General features: G+C 45.9%; 1 protein-coding gene across 5 annotated transcripts in view; it reads right to left on the minus strand.

Moving 5' to 3' along the window:
* EPRS1 (glutamyl-prolyl-tRNA synthetase 1) overlaps positions 1-24677 on the minus strand; it is a 147918-nt gene that overhangs the window by 36933 nt on the left and 86308 nt on the right. For 4 of the 5 annotated variants that reach the window (XM_056568365.1, XM_056568366.1, XM_056568361.1 and 1 more), the window contains 6 exons: positions 20737-20967; positions 17329-17529; positions 9421-9695; positions 6357-6408; positions 5870-6079; positions 2486-2558 (listed from right to left, as the gene is read on the minus strand). In XM_056568365.1, the coding sequence (XP_056424340.1) occupies positions 2486-2558; positions 5870-6079; positions 6357-6408; positions 9421-9695; positions 17329-17529; positions 20737-20967 (1042 nt within the window). The remainder of the gene's footprint in view (positions 1-2485; positions 2559-5869; positions 6080-6356; positions 6409-9420; positions 9696-17328; positions 17530-20736; positions 20968-24677) is intronic. The other variant, XM_056568364.1, reaches the window with a different exon arrangement.

The raw sequence follows: 24677 nt of genomic DNA on the forward strand, positions 1-24677 counted from the left end.
GCAAGGGGAGAGAGAGCAGGGGCAACAGGAGCCATGCATATCAGGCTGGATGGTTTACAGGGAACATATCCAGGTAGTGTGGTGGCTTTGGAGCATATATACCATGGCCGTATACGTCATGGCCGTAAATGTTGGCATTCAAATTTTTCTTGTAAATGAAGTATTTCTAACAGAAAAGGATTGCAGTAACACATGTTTTGCTATACACATGTTTATTCCCTTTGTGTGTATTGGAACTAAACCAAGAAAGGGAGGAAAAAAAGCAAATTGGACATAATGTCGCCAAACTCCCAAAATGGTCTGGACAAAATTATTGGCACCCTTAACTTAATATTTGGTTGCACACCCTTTGGAGAAAAAAAAAAATGAAATCAGTCGCTTCCTATATCAATCAATAAGCTTCTTACACCTCTCAGCCGGAATGTTGGACCACTCTTCCTTTACAAACTGCTCCAGGTCTCTCTTATTGGAAGGCGCCTTTTCCCAACAGTAATTTTAAAGGAAATCTGTCATCAGAATCACCCGCACTAAACCTGTTACACAGGCTTGTAGTGCGGGTGATCCTGATTAAAACGCTTCTTACCTGGTTAAAAATGGTTCAGCGGTTCCTCAGATATCTATATTTTTAGTTTTCTGTTATTCCCTGGCTTGGGACTCAGTGGGAGGTCTTATCATCTGGGACTCGGCCACACGTCATTCTAGCTGGGCGAAGCGGTCGCCCGGCTCATGAATATTCATGAACTTATCCTCGTAGTCTAACTCCTTTTTCTAGGTCTGGTGGGGAGGGCCGCGAGGATAAGTTCATGAATATTCATGAGCCGGGCAGCAGCTCCGCCCAGCTAGAAAGACGTGTGGCCGAGTCCGAGATGATAACACCTCCCACTGAGTCCCAAGCCAGGGAATAACAGAAAACTAAAAATATAGATATCTTAAGAACCACTGAACCGTTTTTAACCAGGTAAGAAGCGTTTTAATCAGGATCACCCGCACTACAAGCCTGTGTAACAGGTTTAGTGCGGGTGATTCTGATGACAGATTTCCTTTAAGATCTCGCCACAGGTGTCCAATGGGATTTAGATCTAGACTCATTGCTGCCACTTCAGAACTCTCCAGCGCTTTGTTGTCATCCATTTCTGGGGCTTTTTGAAGTATGTTTGGGGTCATTGTCCTGCTGGAAGATCCAAGATCTCGGACACAAACCCAGCTTTCTGACACTGGGCTGTACAGTAAGACCTAAAATACATTGGTAATCCTCAGATTTCATGATGCCTTGTACACAATCAAGGCCCCCTGTGCCAGAGGCAGCAAAACAACCCGAAAACATCATTGACCTCCACCATATTTCACTGTAGGTACTGTGTTCTTTTCTTTGTAGTCCTCATTCCGTTTTCTGTAAACAGTAGAATGATGTGCTTTACCAAAAAGCTCAATCTTGGTCTCATCTGTCCATAAGACATTTTACCAGAAGGATTTTGGTTACTCAAGTTCATTTTGGCAAAATGTAGTCTTTTTTATGTCTCTGTGTCAGCAGTGGGGTCCTCCTGGGTCTCCTGCCATAGAGTTTTATGTCATTTAAATGTCAATGAATAGTTCGCGCTGACACTGATGCTCCCTGAGCCTGCAGGACAACTTTAATATCTTTGGAACTTGTTTGGGGCTGCTTATCCACCATCCGGACTATCCTGCGTTGACACCTTTAATCAATTATTCTCTTCCGTCCTCTCCCAGGTAGATTAGCTACAGTGCCATGGGTTGCAAACTTCTTGATAATGTTGCGCACTGTGGACAAAGGCAAATCTAGATCTCTGGAGATGGACTTGTAACTTTGAGATTGTTGATATTTTTCCACAATTTTGGTTCTCATGTCCTCAGACAGTTCTCTTCTCCTCTTTCTGTTGTCCACGTTTAGTGTGGCACACACATACACACAATGCAAAGACTAAGTGAACTTCTCTCCTTTTTATCTGCTTTCAGGTGTGATTTTTATATTGCCCACATCTGTTACTTGCCCCAGGTGAGTTGAAAGGAGCATCACATGCCTGAAACAATCTTATTTTTCCACAATTTTGAAAGGGGGCCAATAATTTTGTCCAGACCATTTTTGGAGTTTGGTGACATTATGTACAATTTGCTTTTTTTCCTCCCTTTTTTGGTTTCGTTCCAATACACACAAAGGGAATAAACATGTGTATAGCAAAACATGTGTTACTGCAATCCTTTTCTGGGAGAAATACTTCATTTTCCAGAAAAATTTCAGGGGTGCCAACATTTACGGCCATGACTGTATGTTTGTGTTTTTTTTGTGTAGAATAACTCCCCACCTTCACACATATATAGGTTCTGATCTAACAGAATCCAGCACCAGCCTAAGAGAACATAATATAAGAGTAGTCCCTGAGACTGACCGCCCTGTCCCCAGGAACAGTACTCTGTGTGTGTGTTATAGTATCGCTGATCTTTACTTTGTTTTCCTATGGTTCTTTACCAGTTTCACTTGTTGGCCGCACAGCGATTGGTTCTGCCAATTCAGTCTTCCCTGATCTGGTGACCCATGCAACCTAAACACAAATACAGACAATAGGTTAGTACGTTTACTGGACATTAACAAAACTGTGACTGAAAACTACTAAGGCATTGCTGGATAGACTTCTCCCCCACCAAATAATAGCATGTACAGCAGTATCAGGCTTATATCAGTAAGGAAATATCCAGAACTTACCCGATATTAGAAACACTGATGATTATTAAGGAATTTGATAAATCCTGGATTATTAACAGCTAACAGATGGATTGTCTAACCCAGGGGTCTTAAACTCAAACTATCTGGGGGCCACTGGAGGTACAGGCTGGGCCGCATGTGCCCCTCACATATAATGTGCCCATCATGCACCCCTCACATATAATGCCCCCATCATGCGCCCCTCACATATAATGCCCCATCATGCGCCCCTCACATATAATGCCCCCATCATGTGCCCCTCACATATAATGCCCCCATCATGTGCCCCTCACATATAATGCCCCCATCATGTGCCCCTCACATATAATGCCCCCATCATGCGCCCCTCACATATAATGTCCCCATCATGCGCCCCTCACATATAATGCCCCCATCATGTGCCCCTCACATATATAATGCCCCCATCATGCACCCCTCACATATATAATGCCCCCATCATGCGCCCCTCACATATATAATGCCCCCATCATGCGCCCCTCACATATATCATGCCCCCATCATGCGCCCCTCACATATAATGCCCCCATCATGCGCCCCTCACATATAATGCCCCCATCATGCGCCCCTCACATATAATGCCCCCTGTGCTTTGCCCCTCACATATAATGCCGCCTGTGCTGTCCCCTCACATATAATGCCCCATCATGCGCCCCTCACATATAATGCCCCATCATGCGCCCCTCACATATAATGCCCCATCATGCGCCCCTCACATATAATGCCCCATCATGCGCTCCTCACATATAATGCCCCCCATCATGCGCCCCTCACATATATAATGCCCCATCATGCGCTCCTCACATATAATGCCCCATCATGCGCTCCTCACATATAATGCCCCCATCATGCGCCCCTCACATATAATGCCCCCATCACATATATAATGCCCCCATCATGTGCCCCTCACATATAATGCCCCCTGTGCTTTGCCCCTCACATATAATGCCCCCTGTGCTGTCCCCTCACATATAATGCCCCCTGTGCTTTGCCCCTCACATATAATGCCCCCTGTGCGGTCCCCTCACATATAATGCCCCCTGTGCTGTCCCCTCACATATAATGCCCCCTGTGCTGTCCCCTCACATATAATGCCCCCTGTGCTTTGCCCCTCACATATAATGCCCCCTGTGCTTTGCCCCTCACATTAATTATTCCCTATTCTCTAGCCCCCTCGCCCCAGTTTTTAAATCCCCTCTTCCTCCTGTACGGTATAGTGCCCCCTGGGCACTGAGTATACTAGTCTTACTTACAATATGCGAGCCACGGGAACGGGATCTCCAGGTGCAATTATGTCATGGCGCCAGGCTGCCGTGGATCGCGTCCCCGCCGCTCACACACTGTGTACTCACAGCGTGTGAGGAAGGTTAGTGAATGTTGGAGCGGGAGCTTTCAGCTTCCGCTCCACCATGCTTGAGTACGAGGGGGGGTCCTCTGTACGAGGAGTAAATAAAGGGGAGGGGGTCCTCTGTACGAGGAGTAAATAAATGGGAGGGGGGTCCTCTGTACGAGGAGTAAATAAAGGGGAGGGGGGGTCCTCTGTACGAGGAGTAAATAAAGGGGAGGGGGGGTCCTCTGTACGAGGAGTAAATAAAGGGGAGTCCTCTGTACGAGGAGTAAATAAAGGGGAGGGGGGTCCTCTGTACGAGGAGTAAATAAAGGAGAGGGGGGTCCTCTGTACGAGGAGTAAATAAAGGGGAGGGGGGAGTCCTCTGTACGAGGAGTAAATAAAGGGGAGGGGGGGTCCTCTGTACGAGGAGTAAATAAAGGGATGGGGGGAGTCCTCTGTACGAGGAGAAAATAAAGGGGAGGGGGGAGTCCTCTGTACGAGGAGTAAATAAAGGGGAGGGGGGGTCCTCTGTACGAGGAGTAAATAAAGGAGAGGGGGGGAGTCCTCTGTACGAGGAGTAAATAAAGGAGAGGGGGGGGTCCTCTGTACGAGGAGTAAATAAAGGGGAGGGGGGCCCTCTGTACGAGGAGTAAATAAAGGAGAGGGGGGGTCCTCTGTACGAGGAGTAAATAAAGGAGAGGGGGGTCCTCTGTACGAGGAGTAAATAAAGGAGAGGGGGGGGTCCTCTGTACGAGGAGTAAATAAAGGAGAGGGGGGGGGTCCTCTGTACGAGGAGTAAATAAAGGAGAGGGGGGGTCCTCTGTACGAGGAGTAAATAAAGGAGAGGGGGGACCTCTGTACGAGGAGTAAATAAAGGAGAGGGGGGGTCCTCTGTACGAGGAGTAAATAAAGGAGAGGGGGGGTCCTCTGTACGAGGAGTAAATAAAGGGGAGGGGGGTCCTCTGTACGAGGAGTAAATAAAGGAGAGGGGGGGTCCTCTGTACGAGGAGTAAATAAAGGAGAGGGGGGGTCCTCTGTACGAGGAGTAAATAAAGGAGAGGGGGGGTCCTCTGTACGAGGAGTAAATAAAGGAGAGGGGGGGTCCTCTGTACGAGGAGTACATAAAGGAGAGGGGGGTCCTCTGTACGAGGAGTAAATAAAGGGGAGGGGGGGTCCTCTGTACGAGGAGTAAATAAAAGGGAGGGGGGGTCCTCTGTACGAGGAGTAAATAAAAGGGAGGGGGGGGTCCTCTGTACGAGGAGTAAATAAAGGGGAGGGGGGGTCCTCTGTACGAGGAGTAAATAAAGGAGAGGGGGGGTCCTCTGTACGAGGAGTAAATAAAGGGGAGGGGGGGTCCTCTGTACGAGGAGTAAATAAAGGGGAGGGGGGTCCTCTGTACGAGGAGTAAATAAAGGAGAGGGGGGGGGTCCTCTGTACGAGGAGTAAATAAAGGAGAGGGGGGGTCCTCTGTACGAGGAGTAAATAAAGGAGAGGGGGGGTCCTCTGTACGAGGAGTAAATAAAAGGGGGGGGGGTCCTCTGTACGAGGAGTAAATAAAGGAGAGGGGGGGTCCTCTGTACGAGGAGTAAATAAAGGGGAGGGGGGGTCCTCTGTTCAGGATGACGCAGGATCAGGCATGTTGGATTTCAACTGCATGATTTTTTGTTTTTGTTTGCAGAAAGAAATTGCAACCGGAAGAGTCTGGCAGCAGTTTACACCTCCTCTCTCCATCCAGGTGTATGAGAAGATCGTTCTCCCAACAACAACCTCATATGTATTGGGTACCTTAAGATGAAACATACCTCTGGGGCAAAGTCAGCAATGTGAGTCTTCTCTTTCTCAAGAGCCGCCTGAGACACGAACATAGGGAAATAGCAATTTTCCACACCCAACTTCTTTATCTCGCGATCAAAATATTCTTTAATGGATTCCCAGATGGCGAAGGCCCATGGTCGCAGCACGTAGCACCCGCTGACGTCGTAATACTCAATCATCTCTGACTTGGTGATCACCTGCGAGACCCAGAAGATTGTGTTTATAGTGAAAACGTTCCCTTTACAGTGGGAGTGAGAGGCAGACGTATATATATATATATATATATATATATATATATATATATATATATATATATATATATATATATATATATCGGTGTGTGTACAAATACAGCTGCACATATCAGGAACGTACGTTCAGCAGGAGACCAAATGCAATTATACAGTGGATTATACACATGTACACCACTATCCACAAGCATAGGGATAGGAAGAACACCACACAACCTATTACCTGGGAGTACCAGTCAGCAAGGTTTTCCTCTTTCTTAGCCTCCAGCCCCAGCCTAAACAAGAAATAAATCAAAATTTAAAAAGAGCAGAAAAATGCCTCTTCCGGGCAACAATCTTATGAGATTATACATTAAAGGGGTACTCGGGTGAAAAACTATTTTTTTTTTTTTTAAATCAACTGGTGCCAGAAAGTGAAACAGATTTGTGAATTACTTCTATTAAAAACATCAAAAATCTTAATCTTTCCAGTACTTATTAGCTGCTGAATACTACAGAGGAAATGCTTTTCCTTTTTGGAACACAGAGCTCTCTGCTGACATCACGAGCACAGTGCTCTCTGCTGACATCTCTATCCATTTTAGGAACTGTCCAGAGCAGCATATGTTTGCTATGGGGATTTTTATCCTACTCTGGACAGTTCCTAAAATGGACAGAGATGTCAGCAGAGAGCACTGTGGTCATGATGTCAGCAGACAGTTCTGTGTTCCAAAAAGAAAAGAATTTCCTCTGTAGCATTCAGCAGCTGATAAGTACTGGAAGGATTAAGATTTTTTAATAGAAGTGATTTACAAATCTGTTTAACTTTCTGGCACCAGTTGATTTAAAAAAAAATAAATAAAAAAAAAATAAAAATAAAAAAAAAGTTTTTTCACTGGAGTAGGGGTAATCAACCCCAGAACTCTTATCCCCTATCCAAAGGCGTTCGTTTAGAGCGTCGGGTGTAGCGTCGGAGGCTCGTGATGTCACGCCCACGCCCCCTCAATGCAAGTCTATGGGAGGGGGCGTGACTGCCGTCACACCCCCTCCCATAGACTTGCATTTAGGGGGCGTAGCATCACGAGCGGGGCGTGACCATGACATTACGAGCAGCAGAGTACCCCTTTAAAGGGTACCTCTCATCAAATAAACTTTTGATATATTTTAGATTAATGAATGTTGAATAACTTTCCAATAGCATGTTAATGAAAAATATGCTTCTTTCTATTGTATTTTTTCCGATCAGTCCTGGCAGCAAGCATTTCTGACTCATGCTGGAGTCCTAAACACTCAGAGCTGCCAGCCTGCTTTGTTCACAGCCAAACAGGCTGTGAACAAAGCAGGCTGGCAGCTCTGAGTGTTCTCCTTTGTGAACAAAGCAGACTGGCAGCTGGTAGTGTTTAGGACTCCAGCATGAGTCTGAAATGCTTGCTGCCAGGACTGGTAGGGAGACCCCTAGTGGTCATTTCTTAAATAGAAAGAAGCATATTTTTTAATAACATGCAATTGTAAAGTTATTCTGCATACATTAATCTATAATATATCAAAAGTTTTTTTGATGAGAGGTACCCTTTAAAGTTACGCTATATCACAAGGTTCTGCAGCACAGTTGCAATGTATTTCCTTGTTAGTATCCACTTGAAGATAAAAACAAGTATTTTTTAGTAGAAGTCTAAACAGAAGGTCTGTAAATAACCCTGCCCATGATTACGTTATTTAACATTTTGTATTCCCAACTTAGTCAATCCGACTTGACTTATGTCAAACTTATGTCAAATCCGCAGGATCCTCTAATAGATGCAGTTCCCATGAGCATTATAGTCCCTTAAATATGGCGATTCAATGCATTACTCATCTGTAATATCAGAATACTACGCAAATGAGGCTGCTCATTTACCCCATGGTGCACCTATATGTCTGCCCGCTCCTCTAACAACACCCCCTCATATATACTGAGCCCTGTCTGGCACCTTTTAAGGCCATGTTCACCCATCGTCCGGGCAAACATTACACACATTTAAAATGTTCCAGCAGGCGCTAGGACCACTTCAAAAAGCGCCATCTCATAGACGGCAATGAATTTCCAAGCAGAATCCGCAAAAAGAATACACATCTATTCTTTCTGCGGACACCAGAATCAGGATTTTCCGCCGTGTGCACAGGGCAGCACAATCCTATTGAAATGAATGGGACTCTGCTGCAGAGGAATTTCCAAGAAGAATATTCCTGTGGAATTCCACTCGGAAATTCCGCTGTGTGAAAATAACCTAAAGCTGGCTGTCTGTCACTGTTTTTCCCTGTATAGTAGCGCTCCCAGTCACCGGCTGGATAAAAAATAATGTACGGTAAAAACTCAACTATTAATTATGGTCATAAAAAATATTAATTATGATTTTTTTTTTTAATTCTCATTCATTGTGGCTTCACTGGCCCCTTTCTCCACCTATACCCCTTCCCTTCATCCATCTTCTGCTCTCCTCGGCTGAACTTGATGGACAGGAGTCTTTTTTAATCCTTACTATGTACCGTATATACTCGAGTATAAGTTGAGTTTTTCAGCACGATGTTTCGTGCTGGAAACGCCCCCCCTCGGCTTATACTCGAGTGAACTCTCCGCCTGTCAATCCCTTCTCAGTGGTCTTCAACCTGCGGACCTCCAGATGTTGCAAAACTACAACTCCCAGCATGCCGTCCGGGCATGCTGGGAGTTGTAGTTTAGAAACATCTGGAGGTCAGCAGGTTGAAGACCACTGCGGCCTTAGTCATCATCCAGACTCCCCTTTAGTTTTCTACTGTGCGTCGTCGTCAAGGCAACGTCACTAGTCCGGGCCCGGCCCGGAGAAGAGTGCCCCCCCTCGGTGAAGATGGACAGGCCGGAACGACTAACCCTCCCCACCGGACGGTCCCTGCAGCATAGATGGCCCGGACCAGCTCCCTCTTCCTTCCCACCGAGGGGATGTGAGTAGAAAACCAAGGGGATGATGATGAAGGGGGGGGGGGGGGTGATGTCGAGATGACGGGGGGGTGATGACGACGGGGGTGTTAAATGATGGGGGTGATGACGACGGGGGTGTTAAATGATGGGGGTGTTAATGACAGGGGTCTGGATGATGTCTGATGACGGGGGGGATGATTTATTTCCCACCCTAGGCTTATAGTCGAGTCAATATCTTTTCCCAGGTTTTTGGGGTGAAATTAGGGGCCACGGCTAATATTCGGGTCGGCTTATACTCTAGTATACACAGTAACATCCTCCAGGAATAAATATCCAGACCAAATATGTCTCTAATGAAGAAATGTAGCCGTACCTGGTCTGTTTCTTAGGGCCCTGCCCGTCACCAGCTGCTCCTCCAGGGGGCGCACTTGCAGCCTCCTTGCCTCCATCCTTCTTCTTCTGACCATCTCCTTGTTTCGACTGCTTGTTCTGCTTTTCGGATTTATTCTCTTTTTCCTTCTGCTTCTTGTCTTCTTTGGATTTTTTATCCTCGGATCCTGTTGCGGTCACCGGTTTATTCTCTGTTCCTGTCTGGGCCAGCAGAAGTACTGAGTCAATAAGTTGCTTCACTGCAGCATCAACCTTTTCCTAGGGATAAAAAGGTTATGCAAATCCTCAAGAATACAAGCGCTATTAAAAGGGAAGCTGTCAGCACATTTGGCCATACGGAACCACTGGTACTGCTAAATAGACCTTGTGATGTAGTTGTAAACAATACCCTTGTGACGGTCGTGAAAGTAGTGCGTCAAAGAACCATTTAGCACAATGAATGAAGGACGGCGCATCTGCATATCAAAGATATCGTCTAACACTATAGCCAAAAGTGGTGACAGTTTCCCTTTAAAGCAACTGTATAAAAATAGAGGAAAAACCATCTGTTTTATTCTTCTTTATCTTAGAAATTAAGCTCTATATTGCAGGCCCAGCATAGATAGATAGCAAATCCAATTAGAAAATTCTGGATGACTGCAGCTGCCTCTAGGTGGAGCTCTCTGCATATTGGGTCATTAGTTTACACAACCTACATGAGTAGAACTAATAGTCATATACAGTGATCCCTCAACTTACAATGGCCTCAACATACAATAGTTTCAACATACAATGGTCTTTTCTGGACCATTGTAACTTGAAACCGGACTCAACATAGAATGCTATGGAATCTGCGAAACGTGTCAATGGCTGGAAGAACCGACCAATCAGAATGGATATTTCACTGGTAAAACCCCTGTATTCCTAAAGTGCATGCACTGACTGTTGTCTGGTAGCGCCCCCTAAAGTACAGGGAGGTATTACATGTTCTGTACTCTTTACCTGTGCCAGGGTTAGCTTCTCCTTTGGGCATCAGGTGAGGGCGGCTCCATGTTACTTTTTTTAGGACACTGCGTGTATTGTACAGGACCCTGAAGAAGCTTCTGTCCTCTATATAGACCAGTGTTTCCCAAAGAGGTTGCCTCCAGCTGTTGCAAAATTACAACTCAAAGCATGCCCGGACAGCCTTTGACTGTCAGGGCATGCTGGGAGTTGTAGTTTTGCAACAGCTGGAGGCACCCTGGTTGGGAAAGACTGACATAGACAGTGATTACAGCTCCCAGCAGATCTTTCTTACTTTTATGTGTAAGGATTTGCTTTATCTGTATTAGTAATCTACTTATTTATGTTTAATCCTCCTTTTTCCTATTTTTGGATGACATTTTGGTGGCTTCAGAACCAATTACCAGGTTTCCATAGAGTTCTGGTCTCAACATACAATGGATTCAACATACAATGGTCGTCCTGGAACCAATTAATATTGTAATTTGAGGGACCACTGTATCTATAGGCAAAAGGAGATTTTTTTGTACTTACTGTAAAATCTTTTTTTCTCATAGCCTTCATTGGGGGACACCGATACTGATGGGTATATTGCTCTTGCCACTAGGTGGCGCTGACACTAGGAAAAAAAAAAGTTGGCTCCGCCCTTGCACGATATACCCGCCCACTGGAAGTGAGGTAAGAAGTTTTGTCACAAAGCAGTAGGAGAAGCCAGTAGGGTGCTGAACTGATGGCGTCACCCCATCAAGCCCCATACCAGAACAAAGGTGCTCAATAGTGTTGAGCGCAAATATTCGAAATGTGAATTTTTACCGCGAAAATCTTTACATTTACATTTACATTCGATTTCGCGAATATTTACAATATAGTGATATTTATTCGTAATAACGAATATTAGTTTTTTCTTTTTTCAAGTATATGCGAATATATACAAATATTCATGAATATCAGAGAACTAAAAAAAAAAAAAGAGAGAGAATAACATAGCGAATATGCTAATTTCACGAACATAGGACGAATATTCGGCCATATATTCGCAAAATATCGCGTACTCGAATATGGCCCCTGCTGCTCAGCACTTGTGCTCAACCGCCGTAGACCTGTGGAAACAAGATCACGGGAAGGTCCGAGGCACACCCCACCGACAGAAGGGAAGCTGGGCTCTGCACGTGCAGAGTGGCCTTAGCATACGTAGGGACACAGACGTGGGTACATCACGATGGAAGTGGGGTACCAAGACTGCAGACCCGAAAGAAACCGCAGACATCCAAAGGTCCGTCAGTATGGAAGACAGGACCCTAGAAAGGGGAACAGAGTGAGCTGCTGCTGTTGTTAAAGTCCATGGAGCCTGCAGGAAATGCTCGGACCCCATCTCCTAATGGTGCACACACCAGGACTGCTGTCCCAGATGAAGAGATGAAGGATGAATGTGGGGCAGGAAACATGCAGACAGTCTGACTTACAGGTATAAAAAGGTCCAATGAACCCACGGAGACACTTTGTGGAACTTCACATGGAAAGTGTGTCACCAGACTGCAGTCGCGGGAGCGGCAAGAATGGGGGAGGTGTGCTGGTGGATTAGAAAACCATGCAGACACAGTCTGGCTATCTGGCATAGGGAACATGGCCACCCCAGGTCCCTCATTCAGAACCAAACACAAAGTGAGTTACCAGCCTTCAGCCGTGAGAGCGGCCGGCATGTAGAGGGGAACCTGGTAAAGTAGGGAACCCTGCAAACCAGTATGCGGTGCATTGTATAGGGCCCATAGAGCAACATGGGGAGACTCACTGGTGAACTATACCTTGGCAGTGGGTTACCTTAACTGGGAGGTGTATAGTAGGTGACCCGACGTAGTAGTAGTAGACCATGCAGACAACCATCTGGCTGACTGGTATAAGATTCCTGAACGCACAGGTTCACTCCTTCGAACCCTCCCACAGAAAGTGGGGTGCTGAGTGTGATGATCCAACGGGCGACCTGGCAGCGTAGGAGACCCAGCATGAAGGTCTTGCTGACAGGCGTCAGTTGAGTCTACATGCAGGAATCCTCATCCAGATTCCTTACACCAGCAGTGAGGTATGGGAAACCTTGCCATGCCCAGGGTAGCCCAGAGATGGGAGACTGACGGTGGCGAAAACCATGCAGACAACAGTCTGGCTAAAGAAGTACACCTCCAGGTGCTGGCGAAAAGGGGACAGCCAGATAGGTGATCACTGTGCTCCTCTGTCGTATGTGGGAGGGAGGGAAGGCCTAGGAGCCATGGATAGTATCCCCGCCACTCTGGGAGATCAGGGAGGCTGAGGAGCCGTGGATTGTATCCCCGTCACCTCGTATAGGGTCCATAGGACGCTCTGGGACACTTCTTCGTACACCTCGCACAGCAGAGGGGTACCGGAACTCCAGCCACAGATACATAAGCCTTGTGATGAATGACAGGCGGCGGAAGAAACCACGCAGACTACTGTCTGGCTTACTGGTAGTAGTAGACAACGGGTCGCTCCTTCGGACACTTCACACTAGCAGTGGGGTACCGGAACCCCAGCCATGGATGTGGCAGTTGAGATATGCGACAGGCGAGACTACTGTCCGGTATATCAATATCAGGTCGAATCCATGCCCACACAGGGACACTTTCACAGAGACCTTGAACTGGACGTGAGGAGCCGGAGCACTAGCCACCTGGAGGAGGGAATCCTATTGTATGACACGCCAAGAACACCCCCCTGATGGATGGCCGGTGGACCTTACAGAGCGTCCTCAGCGTCCACCAGGAATGCCAAAGCTCTTGTAAGGGCACCAGACCAGTGTCTTGCCTCAGTAGGGAGGGACAGGAGTTCGGCCGTGGGCACGACAGGCATGGTATGGCACTCAGAGGTAGGGGAGAACAGTCACTGAATATATCCCCGGTAGTTTCCAAGGAATCGTGAAATCTCTGGCAACAACCCGCCACGGCGGTTCGCATATGCTCCCTGGCAGCGTGAGAACCCGGCAGAATATAGGTTCACCAGAAGCATACCTCAACTGACTCAATGTAAATAGTCTATAGCTGTTCACCTTACAGGGTGACTGAAGAAAGTTAACCCCAATACAGTCCCTAGGAAAGGGAAGCTGCAAATATGAAACTGATGAAAACAGATATGACAGACCAAGGCTGTAATAGCGATTGGTTGCCACAAGGGGGAGCTCTCAAAAAGCAAAGAAAAATCAAGGACACAATTATTGGCCAAATACCACCAAATGGTCTGAGACACCCGCGGCAGATTTATTTCATTTATTTTAAACTTTGATGGATAGCGCGGCCCGCTGAGACGGAAGGGCGTGCTGGAGGAACACCGCCCCTGGAGATGGCCTCAAACCTCAGTCATCTGGCCACATCAACTGGGAAGCGCCCGGCCACGTGGGACCGGAGACCCGCTGCCTGTAGGTGCAGAGGGTCTCCGTCAACAGATAAGAGAACGTGGTCAGGACACTGTGCCTGGCCGCAACATAAGAGTAGAAAGCGGGCTGGTGTGTCCGTACTGAGGACGTGGGCAGCCGCGTGGGACTGGAGACCCGCTGCCCGGAGAAGAGTCTTCAGTGGGCAGATTAAAGAGTACCCCTCATCAATTTTTTTTTTATATTTTATCGTTTATTATATATAGAACAATTTTCTAATAGGGTTCCTTTTTTGGTGATTTCGGACTCACGCTGGCCTAGCGGCTGAGTCCGAAATCTCATACTCCGCGCAGCTCCTGCCTGTCAGACAGAGCGCTGTGCACGCATCCCTGCCAGACGCGCTCCTGACTGCCGGCCAGCATAGTCATCAGGCTCCTCCCGCTGACAAGAAGAGCCGGTGCGTGCTGGCCCAGAGTCAGTTGAGCGCAGCTCTTCAAGAGAGAAGAATACAGGAAGGAGGGCGGAAGCGGCCCAGCAAAGCTTCAGATGACGTCGCGCCTGCCGGGCCCCGCCCACTTCCTTCCTTCTCAGATGCTCCTATATGAGCTACCGAAGATTAACCTATAAAGGTATTTTTAGGTGGTTTAGAATTAAAATGAATGCAAGAATAGATAGAGTTAGAGAAAGGGAAAGATGGCGAGGGGGATTAGGGAAAGTTTAGTTGATAATAGGTGCCCTTTAATGAATGCGGCCAGGACACTGGGCCTGGCCGCCAACTAAGAGCGGTGGTGGGCTGTTTGTGCCCCCTCTGGGGAAGCGGTCAGCTGCGTGGGACCGGAGACCCGCTGCCCCATAAGACTGAAACTGAAACAGCAGGCAGTGAGTCTCTGGCTGAAGAAAACGCGTCCAGGGCCACGATACATGTGATAGAAATGCGCTGCCCTAAGAGGAGGGAGGGAAGGTCCACCAGAATGTCTCCTCCAGAAAGGCGCTGGAGGCCATGAGGGGTCTGGCCCAGCACAGCCACGTGTAATAGTGGCTGAGGAGCTATGCACAACAGAGAAAGGGGACCCTGGATGAGCAAAAGGGAGGGAGAGGAGGGAAGGGGGGTTGTAGTACATACTCACCAATGGCTCCATCTTCTCATACTCATCCTGAAGTCTTCAGCCAGCTTATGGCCACGCTGCATCATGCCAGGCTGCCATAGCGAGGTGAGCAGGGGTAAGTGGGGGACCCGGACCCAGGGTACAACCTCCAGGGTCTAGCCATTGGTGAGAAGGGGTTGATGGCCCATACTGTTATGTTCCGTGCCCCTGTCGCATGTGGGAGATCAGGTAGCTCCATGCTCCTGTCGCCCAACCTAGAAAAATAACAAAAGGAAAAAGAACCTAACTAGACGTACTTAAAGGAGTACTCCGGCACACACTTTTTTCCTTTTATCCCGTCCGGGCTGCAAAATAAAAGAAAACACATTTTATCTTTCCTGCCAACGAGCCCCCGGAGCTCCGGTACACTCCGGTACAGGTGTTCAGTCCCCGGGCTGTATTCTTCTTACTTCCTGTTAGCCCGGCACGTCACACGGAGCTTCAGCCTATCACTGGCCGAGGCGGGACATTCCTGCAGCCGGTGATAGGCTGAAGCTCCGTGTGACGTGCTGGGCTAACAGGAAGTAAGAAGAATACAGCCCGGGGACCGAACACCTGTACCGGAGTGTACCGGAGCTCCGGGGGCTCGTTGGCAGGAAAGATAAAATGTGTTTTCTTTTATTTTGCAGCCCGGACGGGATAACATGAAAAAAGTGTGCCCCGGACATGTCCTTTAACTAGAAAATAAGAAACTAAAAGACCAGGTCTGGAAGAGCTCCCAGACCTGTGTCTGCCTCCTACTGACACTAGCTAAAACTGATTAAATCAGTGGGCGGGTATATCCTGCCAGGGAGGAGCTGACATTTTTTTTTCCTAGTGTCAGCGCCTCCTAGTGGCAAGAGCATATACCCAACAGTATATGTGTATCCCAATGAAGAGCGCCCGAGAAATGCAGCAATAAATAATTCAACAAAAACCCGTTGAAAAATATATGCAAAGGCAAAATAATGAAAAATGCCTTTATTTTATTCAAAAATGAATTAATAAATTAATTTTTTTTAATAAAATTGTGGCAATGTTTATTAGTTTGGCTATGAGTACATTTTTCAGCATGTTTTTATAAGAATTTTATAATTTCGTTTAATTTACCGTATTTTTCGCCCTCTAGGACGCACCGGCGTATAAGACGCACCCAATTTATAGGTGCAAAATCAAAATAAAAATAAAGATTTTGAACCCAATAGTGGTCTTCAACCTGCGGACCTCCAGATGTTGCAAAACTACAACTCAGCATGCCCGGACAGCCGTTGGCGGTCCGGGCATGCTGGGAGTTGTAGTTTTGCAACATCTGGAGGTCCGCAGATTGAAGGACCACTGCATAGGAGGTAATACTCACGTGTCCCCGCCGCTCCGGACCCGTCACCGCTGCCCTGGATTTCGCTCCATCGCTGTCGCCGTGTCTCCGTCGCTCCGGAACGTCTCTGCTGCCGGCCGGGTATCCTCGCTCTCCGTCACCGCCGTCACGTCGTTACGCACGCTGACGCACGTACGCGACGACGTGATGGCGAGAAAGGAGAGCGCCGGCCATACAGGGGATCCCTGAACGGAGAAGACACTGAGAAGGCAGGTAAGGTCCCTCCCGGTGTCCTGTAAGCACTAAACCGGCTATTCAGTCGGGATGTTCGGGACCGCCGCGGTGAAATCGCAGCGGTCCCGAACAGCCCGACTGAACAGCCAGGTTAGTGTCACTTTCCCTTCAGACGCGGCGGTCAGCTTTGATCGCCGCGTCTGAAGGGTTAATACAGGGCATCACCGCGATCGGTGATGTCCTGTATTAGCCGCGGGTTCCGGCCGCGATAGGGGTGTATTCGCCGTATAAGACGCACCGACTACCGACTAACCACCCCCCCCCCCCCGTTTTGGGGAAGAAAAAGTGCGTCTTACACGGCGAAAAATACAGTATGTATTGAACTCGTACTCCAAGGTCGGGTTTACAATGGAGATTCTGCGGATGGAATTTCGGCTTGAGTTCCAATGGGCGGTGCTAGGACTGTGCATACTGCATTGCTGTCCCCCATACAAGGCAATGCATTACTGAGTGGATCTTTTGGCAGATCCGCTGAGAAATGCATTGATGTCTATGGGGACGGCAATACAGTACATACGGTCCTAGCGCCACTGCGGGATCTCTGGCGGAAATTCCGTCTGGAGAGTCTAATGCATACCCAGCTGCTCATCTGCAAGCCATGTCAATGTAGCTCGTTCACAGCCTATTTGAATATTGCGACAGACATACATATATATATATATATATACATACATACATACATACATACATACACACACACACACAACAGATTATAAGAAAAAAAAAGTGCAGAGCATTCCCAGCATCATGTATGTCACAGGAGTCAATGATGCCTTCATTCCACACATTAATCTTCCCTACCTTGGGCGCCTTCTCACTCTTCAGTTTTCGAACCTCATCTCCCTGTTTGACAACCCTGTTGACCAGTTCCTCCTCCAAAGACTGGGAGCCATTTTGTTGATCTTTTACAGGCGGCTGCCCAGGCTTGTACTCCTGCCCAGTCTTTTCTTTGTATTCTGCCTTAAGAGACAGCAGGGCCTTTACTGCCTCGTCCACCTTGTCCTGTAAAACAGAAAAAAAAATTGGGATAGTATCCAACCCCGGGGGAATATTCCACAATTCAATGGCACATTGCCGGATTTCTGGCAGGCGACACATCTGTAATCACTCCTATCCAGACTTATAAGAGGCAGGTTCATATTCCTTACTGCAGTGGTGTCCAAACCATGGCCCTCCAGATGTTGCAAAACTACAACTTCCAGCATGGCCGGACAGCCAATGGCTGTCCGGGCATGCTGGGAGTTGTAGTTTTGCAACATCTGGAGGGACGCAGTTTAGACACCACTGTCGTACTGGATCATAAGAGCAGCATAGAGCAGGGCCTTCCACTCAGGGCTTCTCCTTTGTGGTCAAGAAAAAAGAGCTGCTTCTATTAAAAAAATCTTAATCCTTTCAATAATTATCAGCTGCTAAAGTTGAGTTGTTTTCTGTCTGGCAACAATTCTCTCTGCTGACACCTCTGCTTGTCTCGGGAACTGCACAGAGTAGGAGAGGTTTGCTATGGGGATTTGCTTCAAAACTGGGCAGTTCCTTAGACAGGTGTCATCAGACAACACTTAGAAAAGAACAACGCAACTTCAGCAGCTCATAAGTACAGAAAGGATTAAGATTTTTTAATAGAAGTAATTTACAAATCTGTTTAACTTTCTGGAGCCAGTTGAGATAGATAGGATAGATTAGATAGATTGGATAGATATATAGATATATATATATAAATATAATAAGTTTTTTCCTGGATAGCCCCTTTAATGGTAGCAACTCTTACTATTTCAGCCACAACCGTTTTGACTGATGTAGCTGATGGCAATTTCCACTAACAAAATAAGATGTATTCTAGGGTTAGGAGAAAACCAGTTTTCCTATCTGGAGATCAATCACGGCGCACGGATCCCACCTCCATCCAGTGCGGACTTAAAGAGGTACTCTGGTGGAAAACTTTTTTTTTTTTATCAATTAAAAAAATATTTATCCTTCCAGTACTTATTAGCAGTTGTATATTACAGAGAAAGTTCTTTTGTTTTTGGATTCCTTTTTTTTTTCTGTCTGGCCACAGTGCTCTCTGCTGACATCTCTGTATCAGGAACTGCCCAGAGCAGCATAGGTTTGCTATGGGGATTTGGGGCTCCTGTTCTGGACAGTTCCTGATACGGGCAGAGAGCACCATGGACAGGAAAAAAAGAAATCCAAAACTAAAAGAACTTTCTCTGTAGTATATAGCAGCTAATAAATACTGGAAGGATAAAGATTTTTTTAATAGAAATAATTTACAAATCTGGTTAACTTTCTGGCACCAGTTGATTAAAAAAAAATAATAAATGTTCTCCACCTGAATACCCCTTTAATGTGTAGAAAGTGCATGATCCAGCGATGACCAGTGAAACACTGATTACTTCCATGCTGATAAAAACAAAAAAGGTACAAAGCTTTGCTGGGATGTCTGAAAGCTACTTGCTTTGTAGTGTATGGCTGTCTAATGCAGACACATATGGCAAGAGAATGGAGTGGCAGCAGGTGGCTAGGACATAATAGGTCATAAGTTGTCATTTTGGGATAACCCCTTTAAGCTAAGAGTAAGGGCCCTTTAAGACAGGAGGCAGCAAACAAGCGCCAATCTTGCTGAACAGCGTTCGTTTACTGAGCAGAAGACTCAATCATGTGGCCATTCAAATCCACCATTATTGGCCGCACATGACCTTTTTATACAAAGCCAAGTGTAGCCGATAATGATAATTCATATGGCCGCACAAAGGATCCTATCGCTGGCCCCTTTTACCTGGGCTAATTACATTGGCTATTATGAGTGGTATCTGGTGCAGTTTGACGTTTTCAGCTGGATGGAACAGCACATACCTCTCCGCTATTCCATAAAGCAGGATCCAGGATCTCCTATCCACAAGAAAGGGAATAAAGTGTCTGATTGCGGGGATTCCCACTGGGACCCCCCACGATCTCCTGCACAGCACCCCAGCTCGCACCATGCCCCTCCATGTATCTCCATGGGAGAGTCAGAGATATAGGGGGAGATTTATCAAAGCTGTCTGTCCAGCATCAATATAGACCAAACTACAGAGGGTTAGGCCGGTCTATTGTTCGCCTAATTTATCAAAAGTCGCACGGCTCTTGATAAATTCTGCGCACAGACTTGAGGATCTACACTTTAGAGTGTATTTAAACCTGCTCCAACATGGTCTGACATTTCGGCGTACTTTCAGCCGACGCGACTTGTCGCTGAAAAGTTGCTTTTGATAAATTCAGCACCAATGCATTTTTCTGTCTAAAATAGACTAGAATGCATCATGTTCTAAAAATCCTCTAAAGCAAAAAAGTCGCACATATTTAGACTGTGACTTTCTGTGCGACAAATTTAGGGAATAACCAGTCTAAATCCTTTGATAAATACCCCCCCCATAGTGTCCGTGTATGGGGTGGGGTGTCGATCACTGCTTCATGCGGTGGTCGCCAGTAATCTGTGCATGGAGCGGAGGTCTCTCCGTGCATGAAGAGAACCAGGATGTCCAGGAGATGATCACGGGGGACCCTGCAGTCAGAGCCCCCCGCAATCAGACAATTATCCACACAATTATTTTTTTTTTTTTTTTAGAACAGATTGTAGCGTATGGAGTATTTAAAGTGTACCCGTCAGATTCAACAGAAAAAAACAATTTTTTTTATATATCACTCAGTACCTAATCCTGACCATGTACATCTAATTTTTATGTGTCTAGCACCTTTATTTATTTTTTTTATTACACTTTTAAATTTAGCTCCCTATTTTGAATTCCTCTCAAAGGGAGGGGGCGTGGCCTCACTGTGCAGGTCTCCGCCCTCTCCCTCAGTATGCTGTCTGCTCACATCTCCCTTAGCATTAGCAAAACTACAACTCCCAGCTTGTCCTCACTGACAGTAGCGGGACACAAGATGACAGTGGGAGGATTTTTCCTCCAGCTCTGAGTCCTGCGCTCACAGCTGTCAATCAAGGAAGTGTGTCCATGACATAGGTGATGACTCATGGACACAGCAGGACTAGTATGTGTCAAAGCAGGCAGGGGGGGGGCAGTTGTTTGACTGGCATTTTTCTGTATGAAATACTGAAAATGTTCTAATGAAAGCAATTGCAAAACCTATTGGTTATACATGCTTTACAACATATCAAAAGTTTTTGTATCTGACAGTGCCCATTTAATTACAAACAGCCTACAAAAGCTTTACCTTAGGAGCCTTCTCAGATTTGAGCTTTCGGACAAGCTCCCCCTGCTGCGCCACCTTGTTGTACAGACAGGTAGTGTCGCTGGGTGTGGGGGCTGTTTGGCTACAGGTTGTTGGAGGGACTGATGTACTAGAAGACTGAGGAGGACACCCGGGCTTGTATTCCTGCCCTGTCTGCTGCTTGTATTCGGCTTTAAGGCTTAAGAGGTTTTTCACTGCAGCGTCTATTTCCTCCTAAACGCAGGAAAGAAAGAAAAAATAGAAAGAAGCAAATCAGGACAAGGTCAACTGATGAAAGCAAGAAGACAATGATGTATAGCAGTGGTCTTCAACCTGCGGACCTCCAGATGTTGCAAAACTACAACTCCCAGCATGCCCGGACAGCCGTTGGCTGTCCGGGCATGCTGGGAGTTGTAGTTTTGCAACATCTGGAGGTCCGCAGGTTGAAGACCACTGATGTATAGGTATCTAGTCTATGTGACCAGTATATAGAGTAATAATAAACACACATCCTGTATTGACATCTTGACAAATAGACACCGATCATTTATTTCCATTAAAGGGGTACTCCCGTGGAAAACTTTTTTTTTTTATAAATCAACTGGTGCCAGAAAGTGAAAACAGATTTGTAAATTACTTCTATTAAAAAAATCTTAATCCTTCCAGTACTTTTTAGGGGCTATATACTACAGAGGAAATGCTTTACTTTTTAGATTTCTCTGATGTCATGACCACAGTGCTCTCTGCTGACCTCTGCTGTCCATTTTAGGAACTGTATAAAGCAGCATATGTTTGCTATGGGGATTTTTCTCCTGCTCAGTTCCTAAAATGGACAGCAGAGAGCACTGTGGTCATGACATCAGAGAAATCTAATAAGAAAAGCCTTTGTTTTGTAGTATACAGCCCCTAAAAAGTACTGGAAGGATTAAGATTCTTTAATAGAAGTAAATTACAAATCTTTTAAATGGATAATTTATAGATGTGTAAGATACATATATATATATACCAGTACGCGCTTAGTTAATGATATATGGAATGACACATACCTGCGTTGATCGGATTGATATAGTAGATGCGGTGTTGGGGTATATGCAGGGTTAATTCAGCTGTTGTGATTAGAAAATAAATGTAAATGGATAAAGTGCACTAGTGCTATACATAAAGTAGCGATAGATCAGTATAAATAGGTAAAGTGCACTGGTGCTGTGATTAGCAATAGGTAGGTATAAATAATTAAAGTGCACTAGTGCTACATATGATGAGTTATAAAACAATAAATAGTAGCAAATTACGGATAAAAGCACGTAAATGTGATATAACCAGTGCTCTTTACCTATTTATACTGATCTATCGCTACTATATATATATATATATATATATATATATATATATATATATATATATATAACTAGTGCACTTTATCCATTTACATTTATTTTCTCATCGCAACAGCTGAATTAACCCTGCATATACCCCAACACTGCATCTACTATATCAATCCTATCAACGCAGGTATGTGTCATTCCATATATCATTAACTAAGCACGTACTGGTATATATATATTATATATATATATATATATATATATATATATATATATATCTTACACATCTATAAATTATCCATTTAAACTATTGTATTATATGAGGGTACTCATATGTCAGTATCGCAGCTAGCTATATTCACAAATTTTCAGGCTCACAGCGCTTGTCGTATACGATATTTTTTAGTACCTTCTATAAATTACAAATCTGTTTAACTTTCTGGCACCAGTTGATTTAAAAAAAAAAAAGTTTTCCACTGGAGTACCCCTTTAAGTAGATGCTCCACAAAAGGCGGCAAGTCACAGACAATTGCCGTTTTAGCATAACAAACTATTTTTATTCTGCCACCCGGTGGTCAAAAAGTGTACGGCACATTACTATTACAAAAGATGCTTAAAATACCCCTCCATGTTTCAAAGCTATTTCATGTGTCAGACATTGTCATAAATAGAAGAGCTATATGTTGTGAAGCTGTCATGGACCCCGTCATTTCCGGCCACTAGGTCAGAAAAGCTGTTCCCCTCGCAGCCTCGCCATGCACATCCCGCTCATGTAGAAGAGCTCAGCCCGATCCCCACATCATCCTCAGCTCTGCTACAAGGGATGGGTTGAGCTCTTTTACACAAAAGAGGGGACACTGTGCGAGCTGAACTGTATAAATATAGCAGAACGGAGCAAACTCAGATACACATATGCAGCAGAGCTCGCTCGGTTCTGATACACATATGCAGCAGAGCTTGCTCGGTTCTGATACACACATGCAGCAGAGCTCGCTCGGTTCTGACACACATACGCAGCAGAGCTTGCTCGGTTCTGACACACATACGCAGTAGAGCTTGCTCGGTTCTGATACACACATGCAGCAGAGCTTGCTTGGATCTGATACACATATGCAGCAGAGCTCGCTCGGTTCTGATACACACATTCAGCAGAGCTCGCTCGGTTCTGATACACATACGCAGCAGAGCTCGCTCGGTTCTGATACACATATGCAGCAGAGCTTGCTCGGTTGATACACATATGCAGCAGGGATTGCTCGGTTCTGATACACATATGCAGCAGGGATTGCTTGGTTCTGATACACATATGCAGCAGAGCTGGCTCGGTTCTGATACACATATGCAGCAGAGCTCGCTCGGTTCTGATACACATATGCAGCAGAGCTGGCTCGGTTCTGATACACATATGCAGCAGAGCTGGCTCGGTTCTGATACACATATGCAGCAGAGCTCGCTCGCTTCTGATACACATATGCAGCAGAGCTCGCTCGCTTCTGATACACATATGCAGCAGAGCTTGCTCGGTTCCGATACACATATGCAGCAGAGCTGGCTCGGTTCTGATACACACATGCAGTAGAGCTGGCTTGGTTCTGATACACATATGCAGCAGAGCTGGCTAGGTTCTGATACACATATGCAGCAGAGCTGGCTCGGTTCTGATACACATATGCAGCAGAGCTGGCTCGGTTCTGATACACATATGCAGCAGTGATTGCTCGGTTCTGATACACATATGCAGCAGAGCTGGCTCGGTTCTGATACACATATGCAGCAGAGCTGGCTCGGTTCTGATACACATATGCAGCAGTGATTGCTCGGTTCTGATACACATATGCAGCAGAGCTTGCTCTGCGCCCCCACTCATGTAGAAGAGCTAATATTTTGATCGGTCCTACACGGAACGCGTCCCCGCTGTTTTCTCCTGCTGTTAATTTTATATTGGCTGTACCGCTTACATTGCAGGTTTTATCCGGTTCAATAAAGCTTTCATCGTTTTACCACTGGCTTTTCTATCGTTTTGCCTAGCTAATAGTTTGATTAGTTTTTTGATCACTTTTAGTTGAGACATAAGAGTAGACAGGAAGCCTGAAGGCATCTCTGTACAGAAATGGAATATTAAGCATGATGCTACTCAGTACAACATTGTTTCCCAACCAGGGTGCCTCCAGCTGTTGCAAAACTACAACTCCCAGCTGTTAGCTGTCCCGGCATGCTGGGAGTTGTAGTTTTGCAACAGCTGGAGGCACCCTGGTTGGGAAACACTGCAGTACAAACATTAAAGGGGTATTCCAGAACAAAACAAAAAAAACATATACATACACACACACACACACACACATTTATATATATATTCTCGCTCTCTATTAGAGAGAGATATATATATCAACTGGCTCCAGAAAGTTAAACAGATTTGTAAATTACTTCTATTAAAAAATCTTAATCCTTCCAGTAGTTATCAGCTGCTGAAGTTGAGTTGTTCGTTTCTTTATGACAACAGTGCTCTCTGCTGACACCTTTGCTGGTCTCTGGAACTGTCCAGAGCAGGAGAGGTTTGCTATGGGGATTTGCTCCTACTCTGGACAGTTCCTGAGACAAGAGAGCACTGTTGTCAGACAA

Source organism: Hyla sarda, chromosome 3, assembly GCF_029499605.1.
Source record: "Hyla sarda isolate aHylSar1 chromosome 3, aHylSar1.hap1, whole genome shotgun sequence".
Taxonomy (NCBI): Eukaryota; Metazoa; Chordata; class Amphibia; order Anura; family Hylidae; genus Hyla; species Hyla sarda.